Source organism: Dermacentor variabilis, chromosome 4 (assembly GCF_050947875.1).
Source record: "Dermacentor variabilis isolate Ectoservices chromosome 4, ASM5094787v1, whole genome shotgun sequence".
In the NCBI taxonomy this organism is placed as follows: Eukaryota; Metazoa; Arthropoda; class Arachnida; order Ixodida; family Ixodidae; genus Dermacentor; species Dermacentor variabilis.
Genome location: NC_134571.1, coordinates 19,539,060 through 19,565,577, shown reverse-complemented (window position 1 = coordinate 19,565,577; position 26,518 = coordinate 19,539,060). Strand labels below are relative to the sequence as shown.

Below are 26,518 nucleotides of genomic sequence, written 5' to 3'. Positions count from 1 at the left end.
CGCTAATATAGGCTCCACACGCCCTGACTAATGCCAACGCTGACGTCTGCGCCATAATCCATGTTACTGTTCGCCTGTACAGACAGTCTCTAATTGCTCTACATGTTCCACCGCAAGTAAGAGCGACTCTCAGTCGCTCGCCTATTTTCTTTTGCTTTTTTTTTTAGGGGGGTAGGGGGGAGGCGTGGGGGGAGGTTGTTGCACGTCGTTTTTGGCCAAGTATCCGTATACAGAAATTTCGGCTGGAGGCGGGGGGGGGGAGGGTAATAGCACCCAACATACCCTACCCCCTTGGCTACGCCCCTGTCTAGCGGGAGTACCGCTGAAATTTCCCTCATACAGACAGCAGAGAAGTATGTGGCGAAAGGAAATAGCACGATTCCCAATAGCGTTATTTTCACTTCGCGTAGTTCTCGACGCCATGTCGTCCGTCGCTCCAGTTAGGCGATGCGCTGGGCGTTACGACGAGGAAAAGTCATGTGACATCCCCAAAAGTCATCTGTCGAACTTGAACATACGGCCCCTGGTATATATGCCATACACTCGAAGTCGTGCATGCCCTGACTCATCTCCACTCACTTGCGCTTGCACTTGCATAATGTTAATACTCGCTGGTACTCTCCCCGGAATGAATGTGAGTGAGTGTGCCGACCAACGAATACAGCTGACGCCTGCAGCATGCCTGACGCTCCAGTTTCCACGGGTCGTGGTTATAGTAGTGCCACGGTGGAGAGTGAGAGAAACCGTTAAAAAAGTGATCAGCGTCCCGAAAAGAAAGCAAAGCGTCACATCGAGCGGGCCCTGCAGCGCGCGTGAGTCCGCGCTCCACAAGCGACGCTGCCGGCGCATTGGTATGCACCGCGTCTCGGGGTCGCAGACCGACGGACGCCGACTCGGGTCGGCGGGGCTTCGTCCTAAGCCCACTTACAAAATAATCGCCCCCGATCCCTGCGCAACCAACGGCGGTGGGGCGGGCAGGTCAGCAACTTGCGCCGAGACCCCTGGGCTTCCTCCCGCGTCTGGGGGGCTGAAGACACGTCACTGGCTGCCCATGACGTCATCATGCGCTCCGCTGAGCGTAAAAGGCTTCCTTTTCCTTCTCGGGCTTCCGATACTCGATATGAGCTTCCCTAATGCGCTGCAGCACACTTGGCTTGCTTCCATTCTTGGACAGCTATAGTTCGTCCGGGCTTGCTATACGTACAGTCCTGGGAGACCACTGACTCGACGGTGCTTCTGTTGTTTGAGAAGATGCGCGGGACTCTGACTGGAACGAGATCAGTTCTTGTTCGACTACTCAGAGTCCGCGCAGGTTCGAACTCTTCGATGTAGGTTCCCTTCGGCGCTTGTCTAGAAGGTCATGTTTGCAGAGGCAGGCTGAGTAGACGGCCTTCAACAGACAGGTACATAATCCCCAAACCCAAACAAAGGTGATCTCAGAGCTCTCTTTCAGCTATTGTTTAAAATAAAACAGATGGATCATCGAGACGGCTGGTTTCGGTCAGATGAACAAAAGAATCCCCGGCGAAGTCTCGCGCAGCGCTCGAAAGAGGTCACAGCCACGGCCATAGAGATGCAAATACGGCAGGCGTGACCGCTGAGGCTGGCGTATTCGCACCTCTCGATCTATACCTTAACACGAATATTCTTCGGGGCGTTCGCTTCGTCTGGCCTGGCAGGCGATAAGCATGCCGCGTATAGGCAAACGAGTCCAATGCATCCAACATTGTTGAAGCATTGATGGATGGGGCCTACAGGGAGAAACAGCGTAGAACTCCTTATAGGTGCGGAGCGAGATAAAACGGCGTTAATGAGACCTGTAGAATCGGTATGCCTAAAAGGGCTGCCCTTGTTTCGCTAGGAGCAGTGGTGATAGATTGCATGAACACGTTACACGGCCAAACACGGGTGCACACAAAGGGTTATTTACGGAGCCAGATCGTGATTGCTGTTTCCTGTGGAAGACAAGCACGCATTAGTCCAGTGCAGCGCTGTGCTGCCACCCAAGCTCTGACCGATTACGTATTGTTCTCAGCGTATAAAAAACGGTAGACTTAGGTCAGAAAGTGCTACACTGAAAAGTTAGTGAAGCTGCACAATACGTGAAAAATTAAAATCATCTTGTATGCTTACGAATAAATGTTGAAATGTCATTTTCGCTGCTGTATCCGTGCTTTGGCTCCGAACATGCCGACAAAGCGTCTCGCGCGACATTGCAAAATGAAAAACGTTTATTTGTCTGTTGCACTAAAAGGCGCGTTCTAAAGCTTGTTTGCGTTACTCAATATGCGAATAAATTACAGAATAAATTAATTTATCACCCCTCAAGGAAAAGCACAAATCATCAAACATCATCCTGAAGAATGCAGCGAGCACAACTATTCGATGCGACAGAATAGCGCGGACATGTCCCTCATTCAGTTCCAAGAAGCGCTGACGTAAGCTGCCAGAGGCCTTTATCTCCGTGACAGCGCTTTACGCAGTTTGACTCCGCACGAACGAAACCGAGTAGCGTAGTAGACGCGTATCGACTTCAGCGTGGCTGTGCGCGCGTCGAATTCAAGGCCAATGACATGAAAATGGCGTCAAATCATCGAGAGTCGCGTAGCAACGCCGACGTGAACACAATTGATCGCTGGCCGGCCTCCCCTCCCCTCTAGACTCTCCGTGATATGCCGGGAGAGTGAAGGAAAAAAAGACAGAAAAAAAAATCTAGACCCACCCACGCCGACTGACGTTACACGCAAAGTTCGTTGAACCGTGAGGCACACCACGACGCTGTTTTGATTCTGTCTTTTCCCCCGAGTTTGGGCTGTCTGCGTTCGTCAACGGGGCAACCGCCGCCCTGTGCGGGCGTCGAATCGGCGCGTAATATGCGGTCGCGGACCAGCGTTCCATATGTGGGTGGGACCAGTGCGGCGAGTCGCTCTTTAGCGGGTAGCTCTCTCTTCCTCCACGGGAAATGGCCCGCTGAAACCCGTGATTACAGTGAGTGACAAAAATAAATAACGAAGCGTGATCAAAGTCTAGCAACAGGGCGCGGACGTTTAGAGAGATTACGAAGACAGACACGTCACATGCCTTTGTTATGCGTGGAGAAAAAGAATTCCTTTAAGGTATACGCCTCATTCACCTATGTCTATTCTCTTTCCTTTTATATTTGCACCTAACTATTAAAGACGCTGACCACTGCAGTCATTGATGATGTGGATTAGGTTGAGTGCCGTTAATGTTTGCAGGTCAATATCCAAAACTCTACCTCAGCCGATTTTTAAAGGCGATGGCAATGCGCATTTTTGAAGAATGCATACGATGGTTGTTTCATCCAATTGATGTGGGTGAAGAGGAAAACGCTACGGATGCAAAGCACGGTGTGGAGCGACATAATAGTTCAGCCCGAACTGGTTTCATCTCCTACGTCATACTATCCGCCAGTCACCCTGGTCACTTGTTCTGGCACCTCTATGCGCGCGCCTCTATCTGTTCACTTTTTGCGGACTTATATATTTTGAACCACTGTGGGACATCTTGTGTTATCTTCAACTCCCTGAAATTTAGTTCTCACTTGACAACGCTAGGGAGCTTACTCTACTATTATTAATGTTTCACGCACTGCAAGTGACACGGATATAAGGAGCGGCAAAGGGATAGAGAGAAAAAGCAAGGAGATTAAGGGCAGAGAGAACAACCAAACGAGTGTCCGGTTTGCTACCCTACACAGGGGGGTACGGGAAAGGCGGAATAGAAAGAGGAAGATTGTGAGCAATGAGCGTACGTGATTGTTTATCGAGAACTGTATATGTAGCTTAGCTACAGGCTTCCTCGCATACAATATACTCTAACTGTCACGCCCGCACGGTGAACATATTTTTTTCATTTAGTCTTCAATAAACGCCGACACGAGTGACCAACACTCGCCGTCGAGCCAGGGCTGCACTTCGGCCTCCGGCACACAAACCGCGATGTGCTACAGAACTTTCCAGCCTACAGCATTGTAGCTTAATCTGTGCTCCACTTAGCAGATGCAAAGCCTAGTCAAGTGCGAGCTGCTATTTGTCGCCGCCCCTATGTACACTATTCTGTATAAGGGCGCTCACTCAGATTGAAACATCGATAGAGGGCATGCTTGTTCTGCCGTAAAGCGCGATTATGTACTATGACCGAAAATGAGCTCAGAAAGTGTCCAATTCGACAACCTCACCACGTCAAATAAGTGGCCACGTGTGACACCACTCAATTGTTTGGGGTGGCTGCATTGTGGTAGCACGTTGTATATGGGCGATGGCACTCGCTGTGGTTCAAGTCGTAACATTCCATCGAAGGCTTGCTGTAGGCCAGCCATAAAACTCAAGGAAGTATAATATGGTCCCGCCACCTTGCATGCCTTCGCAGTTTAACCGTTCATTTTACGTTTTCTTAGCGCATGTCGGGCAAACAGGCCTGTTTGGTGTCTCTACACAGGCGGCAGCAGACACGTCCGCACCATGCATGGAGGAACATTACCGCGCGCCATACCCAGCTCCTCTTCGAGTTAGGTGATCTTCGCCTTGAATGATGACCGATGGGGAAGCCTGCTCAGATCAGCGCGTCTAGGAGAGCGTAGCCGTCGAGAACAACAAATAAAGTAAGCCAGGGAGCACACCCGGGAACATCGACCAGGGCTTTGAGTTTGCCGACGGCAAGGCGGCAGCTATTGGCGAGATTGGGTTCAACGCTGGTTCGTTCAACCAACGAGGCAGCGCGGCTGGCGGCTGAGTCTTGTATCCTTTGGGGTGGCCGAGATTGGGAAGAGGCTTTTCGGCGCCCCCCCCCCCCCTCTTCCAACCCAGCCCGCCCGTTATAGCTCCGCTTCGCCCCCACACCCCAGCCCCCATGCCCCATGGCGCGGAAACTTGCAGCACTGGGGCAAAGAGACGGCGAGATGCACTTCGAGACCCTCCTCCCTGAGTCACGCGAGAGGAAATCGACTCAGCAGAAAGTTTCCGCTGGGAGCGCGCTGCGATGGATGGTCTTTGATTCCGCGCTTTGGGTCGCTGACAACGGTTAACCAACCCCCAAGGAAGTTTCCTTTCGAACAGCCCGCCGTGGAGGCTGGCTTTGTGACGATGCCGTAATCCTGGACAGAAAGCGTGCCCCTAAGCGACCCGGTGCTTGCTTAAGCCATTGTTTTCGCGTTAGTGACAACGAGAAAAAAATAATGATAACAACTTGGCAAGGTGATACTTCGCAAATTTGTGCTCTCGGTCCGCAACACCGCTTCAGCGGATTAGGGAGATTAGGTGGCAATGGCATCCCCTGTTCTGCAGAGAAGGCCGAAAACCAATTACGTGACTTGGAAATAAAAATTAAAGAAGGCGCATTCAAACGGACAGAAGGCCAGCGACGTCTCTCCCTGAACCATTAACCAAAGCTCAAACACTGCTTTAGTCCGGCAGTTGGCGCGACACGCCTTTGCAATAGTCTGTTTCTGTGAGGGTCAGGAACGTTTTGGCTTTATTTTTAACGCAGAAACGTTTCGTGATCAGGTCTGCCAGGTGACATCCTGTAAAACTATTGTAAAAACCGCTGGCACATATTTGAGTGGTCATTTTCTTTTCTTTCTTTTATTTTTTTTTTTCGTGATACATATTAGTTGCTTCGTGGCGACCAAGAAAGTATGATCTTCTGCAGTTTGTGCATTCACTTTTTTTTTTTAAGTACATTATCACACGCGTTTCTTTTATAGTTTATGTTATTTGTCTCAATTTGTGCGCTATGTAGCAGAATATTGTCTTCGTATTATTATCTCGCTCTCAGAAAACCTTTAAAAAGGGGGGAGAGGAACACTGGCATGTTCGACTTGTCCTTTACGCAAAGACAAGTGCTGCCCTTTGCTCATGCCCCATAGGACGTATGAAATAGCATTCAAAATGACACCGCGCTCGGAGGACACTGCACATTGTCGCAGCCCACAGAGAAATTAGAGCGTACGGGTGGACCTTGCTGCTGGCGCTCGAAACTCTGCACGCTCGGCGCCCTCGACGTAATCATTCCGCGCGTGTCACGAGCACAGTGCACGCGAATTGCGTGGACGAAATTCTGTTCGAAATTGTGCCGCTTTGCGCCAGCAATTATTTCTGCTGCAGTCACCATTTCACGCTCGCTCAACAGCGTGGAACGCCAGACGCCGTTGTTTAGGCCTGCAGTCGGGGGCAGAGCGTTTTGTCATCATTACGCTGTGATGTAAGCTAAAAGGCACCCTGGAAAGCAGCTCCGCTCCCGTCTGGGGCGATCTTAAGAACGGAGCCGTAAACACTCGGCTGACAGAGTGCTTCGGTCACGGTGCTTTAGGACAGCGCTGTTTCTTCATACCGCACACAGAGCAACACATCGCCGTTTATATAGTTGACACTTCTTAAGCATACTTGACTAGCGCTTCCAGAACTTGATGAGGCTTGTTCAGACTCGGTCGGACAACCTGATGACGCAAATAATGTCATGGTTACCTGCAGTTGTGTGCTAGGACTGGATCATGTAAATAACCTCTGAGGTGAGTGATCCAGTGCCATGCAGTAGAGTCCTTGTAAACCAAAAGACCGCAGAAAGGTTGAAAAGAAAATTACAGAGCAAATTATAAATGGAAGATGGACGAAATACCTGCACTCGCTTCTCCGTGGTATCGTGTTGCCGATCCAGCGTACGCTCAGAAAATATAGCAGCAAAATTGCTTTGGGAGTCTTTTTTATTCTTTTTTACTGTCCATCCTCACTTCAGACGACCCAAAGAAACGCCTTTCTTTTCGCTTCATTCGGATTAGTATCTCCTAATAAACGCACGTACGTAAGACCTGCATTGTACTAACGACTACAATTAAAATTGCGTCTTGAATTTTACTCCGACGTTACAGTGCTAATCAGTGCAGCACGTATTCCTGCAATGCATGCGCTCCACGCAAAGCACTGCAAAGCTGCAAAATCAGCGCCCCTAAAACGAACATCAATCAATCTGCTCCGTTACTCTTCCCTTCTTTCCTTTTTTTTTTCTGTTTTATTCGCCAAGCGACGCGCAGCGTTCTGAAAGGGGCCTATTCTGAGCATCCTGGCCTTGGGCGTATGATAAACCATGGATAAACACGCAGCTGCGCGCGTCCCTTTTGGGTTCTACCAATGTTTCCATGCGTACAGCAGCAAACGCTACGATCTTTCGTCTGTAGGACGCGGCGCACAAAGCCGCCCATTGTGTGCCCCCCCCCCCCCCCCCCTCAGTGAATAGGTGCCGGAATGCGTCGAGCGACAATTATGTGCTCGCATTTTGCTTATGCCGCACCCGATGACAACGGTTGATGAGAAGCGGACGGGCCTCGGGCTAGGCACTGCGAACGCACTAATTGCATCAGCCAGACGCCATTATACAAGAACGCACGCAAGCGACAGCGGGTCAGTGAACTTGGCGCGTAGCCCATTCGAGTTAATTAAAGCAATGGGATAAAGCGAAGCGGGGGGAAAACAGAAAGAACAACGGGGCGGCCGGTGTGGATTTTGAAGCCTTAGTTTTCGTTGCTTCCTTTCCCACATCGACAGTTTAACCGAGCGGCGCTGCATTGTTTTGGGGGCGTGCAGGGAAAGAATGCAGAAAAGGGAGTGGTATCGTGGCACGCCCTTTTATATACACCTTCCGACTTTTCACTCTGCACTTCATGACATGTCAATTTTCCTTTTTTTTTCTTTTTTTTTTTAGCCGGGAGATAGAAAGGATGGGAAGAAGAGGGTGAGTGGCAGTGATAAGCAGTGACAGCTGTACACATATTGAAGCATGCGGTACGCTCACGTCGCGTGTAGATCGCCATCCAGAACTCATGGACAGCGCATATGACCGCAACATCCATGGGTTACGTAGCAGTTAGGGCCGGAATGTAACTGACCAGCTGACCAGTATCTTTAGAAGCCAAGTCCACGCACTGAAAGTCTACGCACCTGGCTAGACGCCAACCATCTGGGTGTGCACCCGTCGTCTGCCACCAGCGTACACGTAGTAGGCGCGAGCCATCAACACGCGGTTTCCGAACTCGCGTGCAGCGATTCCATTTGGAAGAGAGACAGACACCGCCCCACGCACGCACAGCTATACGTGCTTATTATACGAGACGCACAGACCGTAGTACGCGCACAGACCGGCTCGCGCACACCTGGATGGTTTCGCGGAGCGCAAAAGCGCGCACGGCAAGGGGGAAAAAAGGTCGAGTGTGTGTACGCTGCCGAGCGTGGTGGTACTGAAGGTGGTGAGGGCACGTTATAGGCGACAGGATGTGACGTCATCGCGAGATCGAGTGCCGCTCTGCACTCTGCCAGACAGTTTTGCCTCCCTGGTCAGTCAACCAGCAACTGCTCGTTCCGGTGGGCGGCTTTTCAGAATCCAGGAGAGTCCTCTCCCTCCACCTGACGTCACCCACCGACACGTGACCGCCGCCGGGGCGCCGGCCGATGTTTCTCTCCTCTCTTTTCCGCCGACACAACAGCGTCGGGGAACGAGTTTTTTTCGCCGTCGAGAGACAGGAGGAGGGCATTACGCGCGCGCGAGACGAGAGGCGTACAGGCCGCCGCTAGCGCACGCAACGCACACTGCCGGCCCGTCTCGGAGCGCCTAGGCCGCACACGAGTCCGTCATCCACCACCACTGCGCGATGTCTGCGAACCACATCAGGTACGGAGCCGATCTTTGGACATTCCTCGACTTGTGCGGGCGGAAAGGGCGCCGCGTACTCGCGATTCCGTCACGGCGGCTTGATCCGCTTTTCGAGACGCGAATTGAAGCCGGGGGCCGCCTACTGGATGCGGGAAGGACTCCTTTTATGGGCGCTTCGAGGCGTTCTTGCCTTGGCATGTGAGCACCTACTTGCCCCGACTTTTGCAAGCCGCGCATTCCAGGCGCTGCTCTTGGCGTATGTGTCATTTTGTCCACCTGTCCGATGTCTTGTGTTCGCTTCTATATTGGCCCGGTAAAGTTAAGCGGTGTGATCTGAATATTTTGGCTGCGAGCTTTGCCCTGTCGTAAACTGGGAGTGCCCACTGGGCAAGCTTGAACGAAGCCTGTGCTGATTGTGGAACACGGCAGCACGTGCCAGCTTTGAGCGAACAGACATGCTCGCGTAGATCGCTGTACGCAAATGCCTCGCGTAGATCGCTGTACGCAAATGCCTATTTCACTCACACCGCAGCGCCAGTGCTTAACGGGCAAGCTGCCTTGCCGCAGTACCCTGTCGCATAAATCGCCCGAGTCGTCGTTTGCACCAACTAAGTGGACAATGTCGAGATCGAACTAGATATAGAACTAGGCTCGGTTCATGCATATATTGTTTTACTACCACTAGGACAAATGGCATGGATGCACGAATTACCTCAGTAAGTTGTAGCATATGTAGGAAATAGATTTTCCAGCCGGAGGATAACCTGTAACTTAGACTTCAGGCTGGATACCATGTTCAAGCTATAGCCGTAACTAATGCCCAGTAGCAGGTGCATAGTTCGTTCGACGCAGGAGTTGTTGCGGTGCAGACTTAGACACCAGAGTGACTAAGTTATGAGGAACGAGAAGAAAGGGGGTTTACCGAGGGGTCCTAGCATAAGCGTAAGAAGCCAACAAACAAAGACACCAAGGACAACACAGGGGGAAATTACTTGTACTAACTAATTGAATTAAAGAAATGATAAAGTAATGGAAATGAAAGTGGATGAAAAAACAACTTGCCGCAGGTGGGGAACGATCCCACGTACAGTTATGAGTTAGTCACTTTTAGCGCCATAACACGCGCGGATGCCAGAAAGAGCGTTTCCGGTGGTTGAGTCGTCCATTTAGTCATATGCACGCACACGTTCCATTTATGGTTCACAGTCGAGCGGATACTATTCACATTCCGCGTGATAAGCCATGCTCCCACTTCAGTGTTGATCGTATCAGAGAAAGCCGACCACCCACTCCAGACACACCACGCACACCTTCTCGTGACCTTGACGCACAAATCTAAACGCAATCTAGCGCCTTGTGTTCACGTATACGCCTGCATCAGCAGCATGTGCATTTACGCGTAGGCAATTCCTGTTTACAAAACGCCTCGCCCGCCTCTTGCTTTCTTTGAGAAGTATAGAACGACACTGCCTGCATACTATGCATACAATTATATTGGTTTATCTCTGATCATACTGAATTATATTGCATACGGCATGTTCATATTGACCAGAATGATATTGAACGTAGAAACCCATCTAAAAAAAAAAAACTGCGGGTAGTTCTATTTATAGTAAAGAGGCTGAATCACTTAATTTTCTCCTAAAAGTTATGCTTTCAAACCTTGACAAAAAATAGTAATAAAAAGGTGACCTTCGTCGCACTTGTGAGCAGCTTTAGTGAAGGTAACCAATAAGAAATGAACACATTAGTGTACAGTATTTTCATTAATTTCATCTGTCTCTTTTAATTTTTTTTTTCGTATGTGTGTGTATGTGATGAGGGTCGACTAGCTGAAACACTGTCAATGCGAAACCAACCCAAAGGAAAGAAAGTTTTACGATGTTGTGGGTGTATCGCGGTTGTTTCGGCAACGTTTTTCAGAAGTAAAACACTTCTCTTATCCTTATTGCTATGACAGCCGTCGGGGAAACTCCTCGCGTTTCGTCAAATTTCTCTTCGGCGCGCGCTGTTTCCGTGATAACAATCGTGTGCGTGTATTCAGAAGAAGACCGCCAAGTTTAGGGAGCGCCAGCGCTCAAAAACATTCCTTGCTTATTCCTCACGCCGCCAACCGTTTCGTCGGCGTGCAGCCATCGTGACGGCCCTCGACGCACGTCGAAGCCGTCGAGGAGCCAGAGTAGGTCGCGTGAGTGCGTTAGCTGCCCGTTTCTTTCATTCTTTCTTTGCGTTGGTCCATCGCGCGCCAGCTGTGTTGGTACACGTTAGGTTTTCCAGGTCGCGCTAACGTTTCTCCGACGAGCTCCGCTGAAGCGAAGGACGCGTTTTAGCGAACACAGCGAGTGACGCGGCAGCACAACAGCAAAATGCCCAAGAGACACTTGGCGCTCTGATCACGCCGCGGCCTAACAACGGCTTTGCGAGACGTGGCGGGTCTCAGAGGGTGTTAGCCGTGACGCTTCGGGTCCTCAGCCTTCGCTGGTTTTGTTCGTACTTTCTTCGACTCTCGCTCCTAATTCCAACTTCACACGCGTGCTGTCGTTATCCCCATTGTGTTTCGAGCGTCAATAATGGGCCTCGCTCTGCCTGCTTAGAAAGCTAACGTATTTCTTTCACCACTTTCGCTAATCGCGTCGCACACAAGGCGGAGGTAAATGCATGCCTGCTGGAAGGGAGCAACCGGTGCGCAGCGCTTTATATATGTTTAGAGGGAAACCTTTTGGAATGCGGTTCGGAACTACTTTCTGATGTTAACCAGCTGCCTTACATCTACTAGCCCGATCTAAACTGTGTTTTTCGCAATCGAAGGCATTTTCGACGGGACGCAACCGAGATATCGATGAGATCGACTACAGAAAGCGGAGGCGGCCAAAGAAACTTGATAAAACTAAAGATGGATCACAATTAGATTTTTTTTCCGCAGATGATTTGTACATTCCACAAGGTAACAGATAAGTGATTGCAGTGTGTCTGCAAAGCACGCTTGAGCGCGTTGTCCTAGACAAACAATCGTAAAAGTCCGCGAACGGCACAGATAAGCACATCCTATGAGAAACTCGGGTAATGTAACCCGCAGGGTGTGTTCCGCGAACTAGCGGCGAGGCGTCACTTGTATATCGCCACGCCAGCAGCCATCCGCAGATCGCAACAATTCCCGCCGACGTTCACACTTCGCTCGGCGGGATAATTTGCGCGCGTGATCTCCCAGCGGCCGATCCGGAGAAAAGCGAGCCCCTTGCTCCCCTCGCGTCTCGCGCACTGGGTCGCGCCGACTTTCGTTTATTTCTTCAGTTCGCCAGCCTCGCACTGCGAAGGCGCGGCGTGGCGGCGTAGGGTGCAATGCCCCGTGCTGTTTATAAATACGGCGGCGGCGGCGGCTACTTGGATGTCTCCGCGCGCCGTCTCGAACCAGGAGCCGCTGTCCCGAATAGGAAAGCCGGGCAGCGGAGACGACCGCCCGGAGAGAGTACAGTCGCAGACCGCGAAGCGCAGATAACGGATTTGGGAAGAGGACGACGCGCAGGGGGCGCGAGGCGACACAGCGCGCTTGAGGAGCTGCAGAGCGCGCGCGTCGCCGCCGCTTGGGTCGGCGCCAAGTCGCACGCGGCGGCTTCTTCTTAGCTGCCACGCCACAGTGGACCGCCCGGCTGTGGTCGCTGACAGCGCGGGCCGTTGTGGAAGCCGAGCGTGTACGCGGTATACGCGGCACAGTTTCTCCTCCGACAACTTTCTGTATGACGAATAGAAAACTCCATGTCAGTGAATTCGAGCAGCTTTGAACTTACGCACACCCATTGTCAAAAGTATGCGGACCGAGGGTTCTGCGAAAAAACAACAACACAAATTTCCTTAATTCCTCGAATGCATATAACCTGAGACTGAAGAATTCGGGAGGAGGACGGGGGCTGCTGCTTGCTGCGGGCGGCCTTGCAAGAGTTGCCGGCAATTGCTCCGCCTGAGCGCCAAGTACAAAATGCGACATGGTCTGAAACACTTCGCAGTCCAGCTAGCAACACGATGCATCACAAATTGACACGGAGCCCAACGCGTTGCGCGTTTTCCAAACCGCGCACGATGACCCGCACGGTTTACCATTAATTTTTCAACCCTGTATCACGCGGGAATTTCAGTTCACACTTACCATTGCAAATATCGAAGTGCATTGGTTAGCTTCATGTTGTCAGCCTCAGTTGACGAGAAATTCTTGTTTTTTTCTTTAGCAGACCCATGCCCAGATTTAACGTGTACACAGTCGACCACAATTTTTTACGGTATACGGATTGTACGACAAATGTGAACGTGTAGGTCACAGAAACTACTAGATTGAAACTTTGTACTCGAGGTTATGTGCTCAGACTTCATGTGAATTCAAATTTATCGCAAATTCCTTGTTCCATACCACCTTCCGGCTGACTTCGAGCATTCAATGCCAGTGAAACGAGGGCAGCTGAAATTCCCTAAAATGCTCGCATATGCATGGACTTGCCAAAAAAAGAGCTGGCACCTTTCCCACTGTCATTGGTCGGTGAAGCCATACACTATTCCGTGACGAAGACGCTCATTTTTACGCCTTGAAGCTGCATTGTAGTGATTCCAATGTTGATTGAAAACTTGGGTCACTGACCAAGTCAGATCCTGATGTCTCGGTTATTTTTCTTGAAGTATAAGTGTTCGGTCGAGTAAAGTAGTGTTGCGCGTGCCTTACAATTTTTAGGTACGAAAGATATGGCGACGTACTACCTTCAGTGTAAGTGCCTGTGGTAAGAATGTACGTCAGAGCACGTCTGCTCGTTTGGCTCTCCCTAACCAGGTGGTACCTTCAGCTCTGGCTTCAACGACGCTGCACACTTTTAAGCGAACCAGACGAACTTTAGTTGGTACAAATCTTTCTTCTGCAGTATTATCGCGAAGAGGAAATTAAAAAATATATATAACTGCAACTGCCGAGAGACATTAGGCATACCCTGACCTTAGTGCTTGCCTTGTAATCGAGCAGTCATTTGTATAAGTGGTCCTGGATCTTTGGGATGTCCACAAGGAATAGCCGCAGGCAAGAACGCGAGCTCGCATGTTTTGAGCGTGCGTACACGTTTTAAGCGCATGTATAAATTTAGCTAAACGACAACTGTAAACAGCCGCGTGTTCAAAGGAAAGAAACGCCGCCAATAGGCGGCATGTGTGTCGCGCCGGTGAATAAACGGGGGTGCGACGTCCGAGATGAAAGGGCGCCGCCGCTGTTGTCGTTTACGTTGTGGTCGCCGACGAGTCATTCACATATAGATGTCACAAAAAAAGACAAACGCGAAGACCTCCCTCTATAAAGGCGCCAAACTTGAATGCCGCGTGTCCGGTTTCTTAACATGTGCGCTCAATAAGGATACGAAAGCGTATGCGCAGTGTGCCATAAAAACTTGTATGTTCGAATAATACAGCGTTCATTTGAAATAGCTAGCAGGCGACTATAATATAGAAAGAGCTTCGTCTATCTCCAGATGTTTACGCCATTCGTGAAGCCTTATACAACCTAAGCACCCGCGCCTTGTTAATATATCTCAAAACAGGCGTGGTGGGGAGTTAGATAGTTAGAGAGAGAAGGAGAGAGAGGAGAATCACCTGCCACAACATTTATGCTTTTGAATACATAAAAGCTTATACACGCGCAGCCGGCCGCAGAAGGTTTTCTCGGGACGCGGGATTTGCGCAAAAGCTGAATTGCCGCGAAGCCTGGGTACAGAGCCTCGATTTAGAAGTTTCAGGCTACAGTATAGTTTTCACTGCGACATACACAGGGGCCAATTAAGTTATAGGCGCCATGTCTTGACAGGGCAGAAATTCACATTTGTCGTAGAAACCGTGTCTCGTAAACTTTTGTGACCGATTGTACACGCCGATGCCTGGATATAGCCGAACAGCGACTCGTGCGTATACGGTCAAACAAGTATAGTTACATTTTCTATCTTCTTTAACGAAGAGAGGCCGTTGCATAGACGCGCAATGTGCCGAGCACGCTTACAGCTGTCGTTTCCTGGTGCTGAAAACGTAAGGAAGGAGGGGGCTTTCAAGGTGCGGAAGAAAGCGAATGAGGTCAATCCTCTGAACCTTCCATAGACCTCAACGCACAAAAGGTTTTCTTAAATGTCCATTCCAGTGCCGTCTCGAGCGGGAAACCACTGTTCGTTGCTCCTCATGCGACACAAGAGTGTACGATGTAAACGACGTAAAAGCTCATGAGGTGTGCTTATAATAGGAAATTGCACAAATGACGGCTAAAAAGTACACAGCGCGTTTCTAAGCGTCGCTAGATCTTTGGTACACTGGAACACTGTGCATTGCTACACTCGTGGATTTTATTTATTTATTATCTGACCGGTCTTCCAACGTAAACTATGGAACATTTGTGGCAAGTTCCAATATTTATTATTATTTACATAATTGTTATGATTTCTTGGTGCCTGAGCGCAGGCTACTTCTTGTCACCCGAAAGAAATGAACAAAAATAATGCCATAAATACAGCAGAGTGCATCACGATTCATTAGGTATAGATTTAGTATACAAACACAGAGGTGCGTGTAACACAAGCGTAGATTGACAAAACAGTAAACAGCAGCAAACCAACAATGCGAATGCGCCTAAAGAACATAACAAATTTCATTTGCACACCAGCAGATGAACAAAGATTTCGGGCTAAATGTGAACAAGCTTAGTAGTAGTAGTAGTAAATTCGTCTACATACCAGTGGAATATTCGATGAAAAGAGAGAGAGAGAGACAGAAGAAAGGGGAAAAGCATGGAGGTTAACCAGATGGGAAGATACGGTTTGCTACCCTACGCTGGAGAGAGAGAGAGAAGGGAGAGGTAATGTGATAGCAAAATAGAGTTAAAGAAAGAAAGGAGCATAGACAGACAATCACAGTCGGTCACTGTCACCGCATACCGTCACCGCGCAGCACAGTAGCACTTGCAGCACAATAAACATCTGCTTAGGCTACAGCCGCTTGTCCGATTCTGTTGCTCTTAAAAACTGCAACAGTGCCTTTGTCGCCCTCCGCTGCGATGGCTTGTGATGTCGGCATTCTAAAATAAGTTCCTCTATTATAGGTCTTTGGTCAAAGCACGCTATCGCTATTGCGAGCGATCGTCTCTGTAAATTGTAGCGAGGACAGTCACAGAGAAGGTGTTGAAGAGTCTCCTCGCTACCATATATAGCGATGTTCACTCTGCTTGCTATTAATCGAAAATAACCGCGACCTGTACCGCAAGGACATAAAATATTTGCGTGCGCATCAGTTGGTTGCACCCTTTGTCGACCGCGTCGGGTACACAGCCCGCACACGTGCATGCGGCCCGTGCTTGCAAACGTGTCGCGTGCGGGCTTGATTGCGAGGCGCGCGTTCCGCGAACTGTGCGAGCGTGTCCGCGGCGCAGGCGGGGAGTCGTGCCCGCCAGCGTCGATCGCCGGAGCCTGTAAATGCACGCGCCGAGGTTCGCCACGCGAACTAACACTCCCCATCTGGGAGTGAACGTGCATCGGGCGTTTTCGGTGCGCCTCCAGCGGGGCGTGCAGTTGTTTCAGCCCGTTGCCGGTCTCACGCTGCGCAGCCGGTAGTGCTACACGCCGGCTTCGAGGATTACGAACCAAAACGAAGGACGGCGGGGGATTGACGCGTACAAAACGTGAGCTAAAAGCACGCGAACGCGCCACGCACATACGCCCTGCGTATTCTCGCATGCAAGCACTGCCTGTGTTTATCTTCTGCATGACCACCCCGTCTTTCTGTAAACGTGTTGAATCAGAGGGCTCATGCTGAGCTTATTATTTTTTTTTTTCATTTTGAGTTGGGGAGTGACTGAAGAATGAGAGAATGGATGAGACGGCGAGCAGTCGTTTACGCGAGAAAGGTAGAAACGGTAGAGAAAGATAAAATTTTGGGAGGGAGGACAGAGTTCAAGGACAGATTCGGATAGACTGGAGTGTTCATCACTGCCTGACAGCCGGTCACTCGGTCCGCTTGACTTCAGAAACAACAGCAGCACTTTTGTGGCCTTATGACTGTGAGGTTTCGCCAAGGGAAAAAGAAAGACCGGTATGTATAACAAGAAGTTTAGTTGTACGAATAGTGATTTCTCAAAGCTGAGTCCCTTGCTGATAGAATCCAGAATCATGATGAATCTCAGAAAGATGGCATCGAGTGTAAGGGGAATAGAATTATAACTAATAAAAACAAACAAGTTATTTTCCGAACATGATATGTCTTTCCGATTGCCTTATGATTAAGCTGGCTCGCTCTACATTACTGATCCACCGACTCGTGGTTCGATCCACTGGGGTATGGCCCTCCTACTTGTTACAAGTATGTTTGTAAGTCACCTCCGTGCTGGTGCGGATTATTCGAAAACTAGATCCGCCGAATTATGAGACATTTTGAATAACTGCTAATCAATTCTACACAGTCTATGACCTACGACCTCCTAGTCATAACGGACTAAACTGTTTCTCTATAGACTTTTTCTTCAGTATATGCACATTATATAGACGTTGTGCACACAATAGTCGATTAAAAGCGTTGCAAAGACGTAGCTGTCTGTAGGCAGCCTGTACATATCAAGTACAAAATGTCTACTGAAATTATCTGTAAACATTCTAAGGCGCTAAAGGAAAATGACCAAACACTTTGCTTAGACCGACGAAATATATGCAATACGAAAGTATAGACGGCGGAAGTTGGGACATGTTTAACTAGGTTCCGACGTGCGACTCACCTTTGCGTTCTTGTTTCATTTTCTATTGTTATTTTTTCTTCTTCGTTTCTTTAAAAATAATTTAAAATGGCTGGAGGCGGTCGTGCCTGCTGCGCAGCGCAACGGCAATTACTTCGAGCTAAAGAAAAAAAAAAAACTGTCCGCCCACGGTGCAGTGCATTCTTAAGCCCACACAGAAAAATAACGATTCTCTTTTTCATCCCACCTTAAGCGTTATAACGACGTGTAATAAGGCGTGTCATCTATGAACGCATCCTTCGGTGGCGTTATGATCGCTACTAGTTTACCCGTGATCTCCACTTAAGGCGCAAAAGCTGCGGTCATCAGTGGTCTTAAAGCAAGGTCTCGGACGCAACATAAACTGGACACGAAAAAATAAAAGCGAACTTCCGGTTTTCTCGCACGCACAACAGCTGGTCTCTCGAACCGGTCGCTGCACGGGCTGGCCAGCTATAAGCACTTGTCGCGCCCAAATGGAAGAGCATGCAACGTGCTGTTACCCGCCATAAATACGGTGCGCCCCGCGCCTCGAACTTACTTGCTTCTTCTCGTTTGCATGCTCGAAACTGTCGGCAGTAAGCGTGACTCCATTGAGACAACGGTGCATATGGCTTACACGAGGAAGCGATTATACGCGTCTTTGCAGTGCAGCCCACACATATGCAGAACACGTATGCCTCCATTTGGCACAGCTTCAGGTACGCGCCGTATAATGACTCATTTGCTTTTAAGTAGAAGGTGCGCGATGGCATAGTACAGCCCTCGGAGAGTGTAGCAAGAGAGAGGACGTCAACAGAACGACCAAAGGAAACAATTTTGCGATTATGCATGTCTTAAAATAAACTTCGCCCACCTGACCACACCTGTTGGGGGTGAAAAATAACGCGAGGGCTTAGATAATTTTTAGCGAACCGCTGCATCTCCCACACTAGCGCTCCCGTTTCGGCTGTCTGCAAGCTTTTCGCGTGCTTGCTAAGCTGCGCCGATATTGCGCGGCTTGGCTAGCACGCGCAAAGCTATAGCTGGTGGCGGAGACAGCAGCTGTAACGGTATAGTACTTATACGGCGTTCTAAATCTCCCTATTAACAGATATAGTGCTCCTCATCCATGAAATATGTTATTGAATCTTTAAAGTTTTTCCATTCTAATCACCCTCATTTTCTTTTACCAGTGTTGACTGAACAGGAATTTGTTTTGCTCGAAACAGGCTCTTGCACGCATTTTTCTTATATATATATATATATATATATATATATATATATATATATATATATATATATATATATATATATATATATATATATGTGTGTGTGTGTGTGTGTGTGTGTGTGTGTGTGTGTTTGTGTGTGTAGTTATAGCGGAGGAAATTACGCTGACCCCGGTGGTGCAATGAAGAAGAAGAGTGCGACGTAAATTGGGGGGGGGGGGGGGGGGAGGAACAATACCTTTTTCTCGCGCACGATGCACTCACGCTGATACAGTTGGGCGTGACCTACCTATATAGTGAAACTGTACTCGAAAAAGCAAAAAAAAAACAGCAAATAATGAACCTAAGGTGGAGGGAATGCCTCCGTGAACCTAACCATGGGTTTTGTACTGCAGCGACCTTGCATAACCTGGGTATGACAACTAAAGATAAGAAGAAAAAAAAATATACGAGCAGCGACGCAAACGGGGCGCGCTGCGGGGAAACCCGAATTGCGGAACCATTGTAATCGCGACGCACTTGCTCGGGGAGTGCCACCCGCATATGCGGCCCTTTGTGGGCGCGAGTCGCTTTCCCAGAGAAGAAACCCCGCGCTAGCAGCAGCGACCACGGTACAGCGCCGCTGAACGTGCTTGTCCCGTCGTATCTCTCGCCCCTGAAACACCGTATGTGTATCGCGACTGCTCCCCACAGTGGGGCGCCACCCACCTGCCCCTTCCTTCTCCCACTTCTTGGTCTATTCATCGACGCAGTCTGAATTGCACCATTCGATAGTCGCGCCGGGCGAACGACTCCCCCCGGAGATCTTTTCTCTCGAGATAAGCTTCTCTCTCCTCCATATATGCGCCGCCGAGTTACGTGTTGCGTCGGCACCCCGTGTGCCTCGCAGAGTACGCAACAGGTGTGCCAGATATCCTTCATGGGAAGGCCTTGGCCTGCGCGTCTAACGGCGTTGTTGGGCTGTTTGCTTGTGTTGGTTGCGGTTGCGTTACCCGTGCGTTAGCCTCCCTCCGGTTTCGTGTGAATTAGTCCTTGGATAGGCTAAACATGCGAGCCACAGACTTAGCGTTGATTAGATCGAGCTCGAACTGACTTGGAAGCCTGATGACCCGCAAGCGAACCCGCACGAAAGACCTCGTTCGTGAGTGATAAGTTGTGTTCCGTTGACCTCAATGGGGCGGCGCACCCGTTGTATCGATCAAGCGAAGTTGGAATGTTCAGTTCATGTTGACAGACGTGCACAATGTACTTAAGGTCGCTATAGTGTGCATAAGCCTACATAACATGGAGTGAATCACGACCTGCACCCTCACTCAGCATATTAAATTTGTGCTGCCTCAATACGGGTAATACAGCTCGGTCTTTATGGCGAGCCAGCGTGCCCCCGCATCTCTCCCACTTTATCTCCACTTTCCTTCATCCTTTTCTTTGATATTTCGACGTTTCTGTGTCGTTAAAGCTGAACGAGCGATTGTGGCATCGAAAGTGTTTCGACAGTACTGAGAGTTGCTCCAAAATGGATTATAGATCTTATTGCAACCGTGCGGGAAATTGCATTTTCTCAATTTTTCTTCAGTTTTTTACTGAGAAAGCTGCATTAATATCGTTCTTGAAAGCCGTTTTTCCCGTTGTGTAGTCGTTGAGCCTCATGTTCGCTGCGCCTTAACCAACCTTGCCATACGATCCTATGTGTTCCTTCCGTCGCTTTCTACACCGTGGCTACGGAATCCCATGCCGCAAGAAACGACCGCATCAGGCTTGATTAAATAAGGACGACACGGGAAGTTGTAAATAATCTGTTACTCTTCGAGAGGCCGCTTCTGTGTACAGCCAAAGCTGTCTCAACGGGTCACTGTCGCAAACGCCTCTCTTTGTGAACGCATGGCCGTACGCAAAGAAAAGCCCGCTTCTCACAGGGACAGCTATCGTCATCGCGAGCGCTCCATGTAATCCGATCCTATATGGGCGAGCTGGTGAAAAGGTCTCGTCGTAGAGCGCCGTCTTTGTGCGTCCGGCGCGTTGCTTCGAGAGCAACCGAGCCTCCAGCCGTATCTGCCAGCCTCGGTTTTCTTAGGCGAGATCGTTTATCACTCCGTCTTCGGGAAGAAACATATACGACAGCGCTCGGTGACGCGGCGACGAGAAAAGAGCACGTATTCTGTACTTCACTGGAAGGCGAGATGCAGCGGTGTCCCGAAGAACGAAGAGACAGCTCCCAGCTAGGGAACAACAAAAAGAGACAACGCGAACAAAGATTGGAGCAAGGAAAAACAGACCAACGTGGTCCTGTATTTTGCATCGTGCACGAAGTTCGCAGCCATTTGAGCGTTATGCATAGAGTTCTCAAGAGCACCGGGAGGCTCGAAGTCTCTCCTCATTGCTTGCTTATAAATTTTCACCGTTTATAGAGTTTTCAACGTTTATAGAGACCGTTTATAGTGTCCTTGTGTATGGTGCCCTCCCACACGTACTCAGTGCTTACTCTTTCCCTTTCTTCCTCTTTCTATTCCCCTTTGTAGGGTAGCAAACCGGATGCTGTTCTGGTTGACCTCCCTGCCTTTCCTACCCTTGTTTTCTCTCTCTCTCTCTCTTCACCGCTGCCTGCTTTCGCCGATGTTCGAAACATTAAAGCCACTCTCGTTGTCAATGGCACGGCTGAATATAAGTTTGCCTTTGCGTGCTTGCATGCGTGCGCGCGTGTGTGTGTTTGCGTGTTTAATCTCAAGGTTTGCCATTCCGCATCTTATGGTTGGAGAAATGCATGCAGCTGCATAAGTGACCTGCGGAACTTATTATCCCTATTTAACTGTGCGTACTCTGTGGACTCTGTCCGTATCCCGGTAACTCCGAGCACTTTCTCTTTTGCCTTTGTCCCTGAAAACAGCCACAGCAGGTGACGCGCATCCGTTGCAGACGCGGGGGTACAACACTCTGGGCACTTCGCATGGGTCTTCACATGCTGGGCCCCATGCAGGCCCAGATTTCAGAAGGAGTAAGGGCCGCCCCAGCTAGAAGTCTATGAGTGCTGAATGATATATTCCTCGAGCCCCCCTGATAATATTGCAAACAAAGCGATATCGCTTTCATTTGCATTTATTTTAGTAATTACCGCTTACCATCCTCATTCTGAGCACGTCTCCGGCACGGAGTGTCGAACGTTAGAAGCGCGCAGATAGAAGCGACCTGGAATTCCTTCGCTCCACGGACTCTGTCACGCAGGCGCTGTGCCCCACTAATCTCGCGCGTACCTCGGTGAAGGCGCGCCATGCGTGCGGCGCCCTCGCACGCGCTTGACCCCAGGGCTCGCAGGGCGTCTGTATTACCTCCCAGAATGAGAAGTCGCGATTTCATGACGTGTAATTGCTTCCGCGTGAAGAAGACATGCGGATGCATTACTCTCGAGTTCGTTCGCCGAACCCTTGAGCGTGTGTCATCGCCGTCGCTCCCGCGACGAAGCGATTCCGAGGCACTTACATGGGATATACGGCACAAGGAATGTTCTAGGCTGCTTGGCAGTCCGCATTCGCTTGACGCTGTGCCGACCCCGTTCTTTCAGTGCCGTGGAGAAAGGCAATTCCTTGAATGCCGCTGCGTCCGCATTAGCAGTTCTGAAGACGCATGCACCGAATAGCCGGCCTTGAACCGTCAACGAGAGGCAGACCCAGTGTACCTAATGTACCACGCGCCACGTAAAAGGCGTGTTCGAATTTGCTTTCTTCCCAATTTGACTACGACGCGCTCGATGTCGGAAACATACGCGATACATTTATCGTTTTATTGCGAACAGTTCGATCTTGACAGGTTCGCGACAAGCCCTGAAAGAGAGGGAAAGGAACCAAATGCACAAAGCGGTGCCACTTTCAGTGGCGTGACCTACGAATGCTACGAAAATGAGAATTAGTCGGGCTTCTCTGTGCGGAGATTAGATTAGATTGAGGATATATACAAGAGGAAGGAATACGGGAGCTCGTACCACTGAAAGACGCCTTTGTTAGCATGACACTCAGGACTGCAGCTAATGGTCGTCCCGTCAGAGCCGCGCGTAGAAGAATGTGCTCAGCCGATAAGGTTCTTAAGGCGCCAGTTTGGATCGGTTCTTTGCTCTTTATATCTCGAGCTCGGCCGGTTGCGTGCCTCTGATTCTGAGGCGCCAGCCCGGAGGGCATTGCCTTCTTGACGCCTATCGTGGCCGAGTGCCAGAGATAACTCCGTGCAGTAACTGTTACGTACGTACGTGAAACACGTGTGTAAACACGCGGGGATAAGTGCTCTTAGAGAGGCCGACAGCTACAGCAGGGTCGTGTTCACGACTTCCGCGGTCCGCGTGGCATTTATATAGCGTGGTGTGTCCTATAGCGGCGACAGCAACAGCGCTACAGCAGGAACAGACTCTATTGCGTGGCTCCTTTTGGCTCAAGAATGTATTCGCACTAAGACTGATGGTCGCAGCGGCGCCTCAGTGACGGCGCCGCGCACCTGGACCGAAAAAAAGCAACACGTGAAGTTGTGTGGCCTTGAAGCCGGGCGTTGGTCGTCTCGGGCCGAAGAATGCCGGCGTGATTGGCCCGATTCTCGAACGGTCGTTGTATGCGCACACTGGCCGTCACGGTCGTATTGAATGCAAGAGAGCTTTTGTCGGAATGGATATGTCTCACGCGATCTCGTTCGCTGTCTTTATCGGGTAAATTGGCTCGAACAACTCGACGTACTACGTATAGGAACGCTAACTACGCACTGGAAGTTTGCACGGTGTGTACGAGCCGTACACAAGCATGCTCAATCGTTGCGCAACTTGCGCTGCGCCCCGAGAGGAGGGATCGAGTCTTCCCTTATTTAGGGCGCACGCACGCACGCATGCACACACTCGCCTTCATCATATTCTGATGCAAAATAATTGAGTGACGGCTAAGCTGCAGGCTGAAGCGAGCGCCCCCCACTCTCGTTCATCGCAGTATAAAAACAGGGCTCAGCTCAAGAGATAGCCACATCGTCTCCGTTGAAAGATGACGCGGGGGCAATTACTCCTCACTGTCATATCACTTTGCTTCAGTTGCCACTTCATGTATATTCATACATCTCGAGCAGGGACAATGAGATGTCAAAGCGATATAAGCCGCTGCCGCTTGTTATTTGTGCGTGTGCTGTAAAGGGGAAGGGATATGGGGGGAAGCAGACGTCTGTCCGTAGCGTCGGGTCGGGCGATGTTGACGTAATAATGACCCAGTGGCACGCGAGACAGCACACCCCCCTGCGGTGGTGACAGGCGGGAACGACTTCCCCGTTCGCTATATCGAGCTGCGGCGCGCGACCTCATTAGGTAGAAAGGAAAGACAAGCGACGGACGGCGGCATACTTTCGTCATTCCTCGAGGCGCGCGCACGATCGCCCGGCCGGGCCGCGAGATAAAAACGCGTCGCAGTCGCGACGCCGTTGAAAGCAGGAAAAAGGAAGTGACCGCCCCGATGGCGCTGAGAGAGACGTCGTGCCACCACCACCCGTCGCGAGCATGCGCGGCGTCGTTGGGCCTTTTCAAAGCCGAGGGACCGTGCGAAAATTTACTTCCTCCCAGCCTCGACGGCGGGAGGGAACTTCGTTGGCATACGCGACTGTACGCGCACCACAAGCACACGTGCCGCAGACAGGCTGACGTTAGCAGGAAGCGCCGCGCGTGCATTTCAAGAGGCGAGGCTCGTCTAAGCGTGGAGCCGAAACGTCTGCGCGCACGCTGCTGCGCGAGCGCGAATCGCCTGCGGGGCATTCACACACCGGAACGCGTATTCACCGCGCATATTTCCGGCGTGGCTTCGCTCGGCGTACGCTCGTTTTACGCCTTGCGACAACTACGCATTCTCTTATCGTGGACGAAATTAACTGCGACGACAGTTCGACCAGGATAGCGGCGCATGCGTTGTAAAGCGGACACACCGAATAACGCAATGCCGAAAATAAGCCGGAAGTAAGTCGCACGTGCTTTCCAACGCACTCTAGTTCTATATCATTGGAAGAGAGAACGCGGACTCCATATATGGTGATTGCGCCGACTGCATAAGGCCATTCAAGACGTACGTTTCGCGCTCGGGATAGGTCTGTGAAGCTAGTTACACAAATTGACTGTCTAAGGAATTGAACAGTGGACAAGGTTTGCTTCAGGATTAAAGGCGGCCGAAATGTCGAACAGCGTACGCGACGAGCGGCCGGAGGCGCCAGGACACGTGCCCGACAACGTCGGCGTGCTTCGCAACGAGCTTATAAGTATATGTAACATATAGAGACGTACGTTCGGCAGTTTTTGCTGCACTGCGACGGAGTCGTTATAGCGGCAGAGCTGCCACGCACCCTCGTGTACTGCACGGCTCTACAGTTGCCGCCATCTGTTTCGCGAGGACTTTGCCCTTGCGAAAAGCGAGCGTGCATACGCCTGTCACACGACCAGGCCGCGACATTTCGCCGCGGGAACCGCGAAACAAAGCACAAGGGCGCGAGCAAAAGCAACAGTATACGCACACCTGTGTGAACCCGTTTGCGCTGCTGGTATATGTTTCTCCTCCCGAGGTGTAACCGCACACGCTGTACCGTCTTTCCTTCTCAATCTATTTTTATTCGGCGCTCCTAAGAACGCTCCGCGTGGTGCCGCACTCCGAGGTCCACGGTAGGCTTCTCTGACCGGCCACTACTCTTATCCGTTCGCCGCCTTTCGATCGGCGCGAGGAGGTATAACAGAAGGACATCGATAGTCGGGGCACGTAGCAGCCGGTTAGCGCACGCCGCCCCCATGCCGATGAGCCGGCTGGGGATCACGTTCTCGGACGACGGGCGCGCACTTGACCCGCGGCCGGGCTGGCGCGGACAGCGCTGCGAAGCGTGTCGTGCCGCCGGGCACCGCGCAGGTGCGTTGGTCATCGCCACAGGACAGTGCGCGCTCAACCCGGTGGCCGTATCGCGATGCGCGCTTGGAGCCGTAATCGGAATCAATTCGCTTCGAAGATGCGCATAATTGTTCCTTATTAAGTGACATAAATCCTGGAAAGATAGCCCACCGGAATGCCGGTTACACCACTGTCATCAAAAATAAACATAAGCGGCTAAACAAAGGGAGGAAACAAGGGCGCAAAAGGAAGGTGTCCTATAAGGCGGACAGCTACTGCTGAGATGGGAGGTCAGGATAAAAGACGTCTATCTCGCCAGTGCCACAATTTCATAGCGGGTAGAACGGGTTGATCAGAGAGGTATACCATGTAAGCGAACTGTAACGTGTGAGGTTCTTTGGAGTGTTTTATTTCAAACACCTGGACAGTGGAATATCAGCGCAACTTCATCTTCCCGCGCTGGCTACGTTGACGAGAACGAATGATTAATCGAGAAATACTGGCTACTAAATCCCACGCTTGATCACGTGACTACGGCACACAGTCAGCTAACAACAAAAAACATGCGTCACACCTGCAATGATCGGAAAGTGTCTCGTGTTTCTCGTCCAAATACTTCTTATTCTTCTTTTTTATTTATTATTATATTTTTTTAAATTTCGCCTAAATTTCTTGCAGCGCGTATAGATTCGGGTGGCGACACGTATGGTATGACACGTATTGCGCGATGTTCGAAAGTTGGCTGCAGCGCAATTTTCGCATATAACGGTGTTCTGGATCGACATTTCGTGACGATGCATCGAGATTTCCATTATTCAATTCGTACGTGGAATAGCAAACGATCTACTGAAATCGTACCTTGTCCAAAGAACTCAATATATCGATGTAAACAATAATAGATCATCCTTGCAGCCAATACTTGCTGGAGTACCTCAAAGCAGCATTTTGGGGCCGCTCCTTTTCACAATTTATGTAAATGACATTGTATTCTGCTACGAGGAGGCCCAAGTTATTTCTTAAGC

At 50.4% G+C, this 26,518-nt stretch overlaps 1 protein-coding gene across 5 annotated transcripts in view; it reads left to right on the top strand.

The window, feature by feature from the left end:
• The window catches only part of Jupiter (microtubule-associated protein Jupiter), a 71,496-nt gene that overhangs the window by 10,687 nt on the left and 34,291 nt on the right, over nucleotides 1–26,518 (top strand). The window contains exon 1 of one of the 5 annotated variants that reach the window (XM_075688298.1): nucleotides 8,374–8,679. The exons of the other annotated variants lie outside the window; for them this stretch is intronic. Coding sequence (XP_075544413.1) covers nucleotides 8,660–8,679 — 20 coding nt within the window. The 5' untranslated portion in view covers nucleotides 8,374–8,659. Of the gene's footprint in view, nucleotides 1–8,373; nucleotides 8,680–26,518 lie in introns of those variants that run through there. 5 annotated transcript variants of the gene reach the window in all.